At 34.9% G+C, this 2,402-nt stretch overlaps 1 protein-coding gene and 1 long non-coding RNA gene across 2 annotated transcripts; one reads left to right on the top strand and one right to left on the bottom strand.

The window, feature by feature from the left end:
* Window positions 1–214: 214 nt before the first annotated feature.
* On the bottom strand, window positions 215–1,728 carry LOC105273736 (uncharacterized). The gene is made up of 4 exons (XM_011316344.1): window positions 1,643–1,728; window positions 1,391–1,520; window positions 1,148–1,310; window positions 215–502 (listed from the first exon to the last, which is right to left on the bottom strand). The coding sequence occupies exons 1-4, from the start codon at window positions 1,656–1,658 to the stop codon at window positions 374–376; spliced, it is 438 nt and encodes a 145-aa protein (XP_011314646.1). The 5' UTR covers window positions 1,659–1,728; the 3' UTR covers window positions 215–373.
* Window positions 1,729–1,918: 190 nt separating this feature from the next.
* LOC105273737 (uncharacterized) lies at window positions 1,919–2,243 on the top strand. The gene is made up of 2 exons (XR_892931.1): window positions 1,919–2,010; window positions 2,211–2,243. It is a non-coding gene; the product is annotated as an uncharacterized lncRNA (long non-coding RNA).
* Window positions 2,244–2,402: the final 159 nt, after the last annotated feature.

Below are 2,402 nucleotides of genomic sequence, written 5' to 3'. Positions count from 1 at the left end.
ACCTTCAGCGTCTCCACTTCCATTTCCGTAGTCTTATGTGCCCCCGTCGGAGCATCAGAGACTGTAACGGCCTGGACAATCGGTAAGGCCTCAGACGTTCCCTCTGTGAGGGCACCGTCCTTGGCGTTGGTAAAATTTTTATTATTAATAGGGGGGTCCATATGGTTCCCACGAGTATCCTCGGAAGTAAAGGTCGGCCCCAGCAGAGCCGGGATGCTGGGCAAGGCCTAAATACGGTGGACTGCGGCCTGATGCCCCAACGGTCTCGTTAACAACACTGTAACCCCAGTGCCATTCAGCTTTCGGCACGAATCACTTCCACCTTGGCTTGGGGAGTTGGTCTGTGGCGCGGCCTTCGGTTCCTTCCAGGTTTTTAGGCCCTTTCCTTATAGCTCACGCTAACCGTCAATGCGGCAGGGCCGGCGAGGGCCAGTCCCATACCTCTATGTTTCCAGCCCTTAACCTGCCCCAATTCTCCGTCGGCCGTTCGTCTATCCGCTACCTGTGGACACACCCGATTGGCGCTCAACCTTGTCCCTCTCGTCTCGTTTATAGGGCACGTTGAGAGGCGTTCGGAGATTATAACATAAATCCTATTTTTTTTTCTCGTGTAGTTTTTTCAGTTGAGAAATTTAATGAAAAATTATTCAGGAAAAAAAAAAAACTTCATGAACATGTATGTAAGTACTTTGTGTATGTTCATGATTCCGAAACTTTTTCGGTACAAATTCATGATCATAAATTTTTTCCCTATCTTGTTTTCAATAATGAATGGACATGAAAGGAAAATATAATATAATAAATTTAGCAATTTTGGAAAATTGCACGAATCTAACTTTAAAAAACATTTATCATAGTATAAATACTTTCTATATAAATGATATTCAAAATTGCGACGAACTAATTTACACTTTGGCATATTCACAATTAAATTCAAAGAAATCCTCTGTACATAACAGCATGAAACTTTTAATTCTTTTCTACTGACCATCTTCTTTATCAAATTGAGAAAAAAAAATATAAAATCAAATATTTTGCACTAAAAAGGCAGAAAACATAGAATTCTAAATATACATCTAAATGAATTTCCTAGGAGGTTTACGAAAATTTTTCATTCAATATTTTATGAACTATTATTCATAATTACATAATCTTGACGAAAGAAAGGGTAGAGTCGTCGAGCGTCGTCATTAAATGCAATGAATTTGATTTTTTGATTCTCATCATTCTTTAAGATACACTGGAAAACAAATTCATGAAGACCAGTCTGTTCCAGAGGTCCCAAGGATTCTGCCCAGTCAATAATTTCACTGCAAATAAAAAGACATTTTCAATTTTGGAAAAAAAGACCTCAATAGTGGTGGAAAAATATGTAGAAATAAAAACCTACACAGTATTATCGTTCAATTTAATTTTTTTTAGGATGTTTGTGACAGTATAATCGATCATCCATTCTGTCTGAATGATATCAGTTTCATCACGGAAAACGTCCTTCAGGCGTTTAGCCTTAATTGATGCAACTATAAAAAATCAATTTTCTTGTCATATAATTTTGAGGTTAAAGCCATCTTAAAATATTTATTCATCCTTCTCTTAATATCTATATATATATAATTTCGTTATTTATAATAAATTAACTTACACTTCTCTTCAGACATTATCAACTCAAAATGAATAAATTGTTTAGTTAAGAATAGGATTGGTACGTTTCTATTTATTACAATTGTATATTTGTATATAGTTTCTTCAGTTTTAAAATATTTGGGATTTGTGATCGTTTTATCGATAGAAATATTGATAAACTTATCGTTTATTCTGAAAACGGCAGATGTCACGTAATGACTGAGTGGCCACACAAAATGTCCACATTATATTTAAGAATGTTGACTATTGAACCCGCGCTCATCAATTGTTTCCTAAAAACATATTACGTTAGTAAAAGAATAGTGTGGCAAAACGAAAAAGCTGTTATCGTATAAAAAAATCTCGGAGAATATTAAGAAAATATTGGTAAGTACAGAATTCAATTATTAATTATTCCGAAACAAAACATTCGGAAGCAGTTTCGTTGGCGGATTGCACGACAGTGAGTGGATATCAACTTAACTAAATTGATTTTAGTCAACTAAAAGATTGTACATTGGAATATTCTCATTTAAAACTCTTCTGTGTAAATATCTTATACGTATATATAGTTTAATTCTGTCTAGAAGAAGCAGATATGAAGGAAACAAACCAACAAACAAAAAAAATGAAAGATACTGAGAAAATGCATCAGTCAGAAGATGACTTTGAGTCCTCGATGACACCATCAGAACGTATTAAGGAAATCAAGTCTAATGAGAAATCGATGTAATTGTTATCCAATTAGCAATGATTGAGTGAATTAGGGATTAAAGTGA

The sequence above is a fragment of the Fopius arisanus genome, unplaced genomic scaffold (assembly GCF_000806365.1).
Source record: "Fopius arisanus strain USDA-PBARC FA_bdor unplaced genomic scaffold, ASM80636v1 scaffold00006, whole genome shotgun sequence".
NCBI classification, from domain to species: Eukaryota; Metazoa; Arthropoda; class Insecta; order Hymenoptera; family Braconidae; genus Fopius; species Fopius arisanus.
Note: the sequence above shows the minus strand (reverse complement) of the source record. Positions and strands in the feature narration are given on the sequence as shown.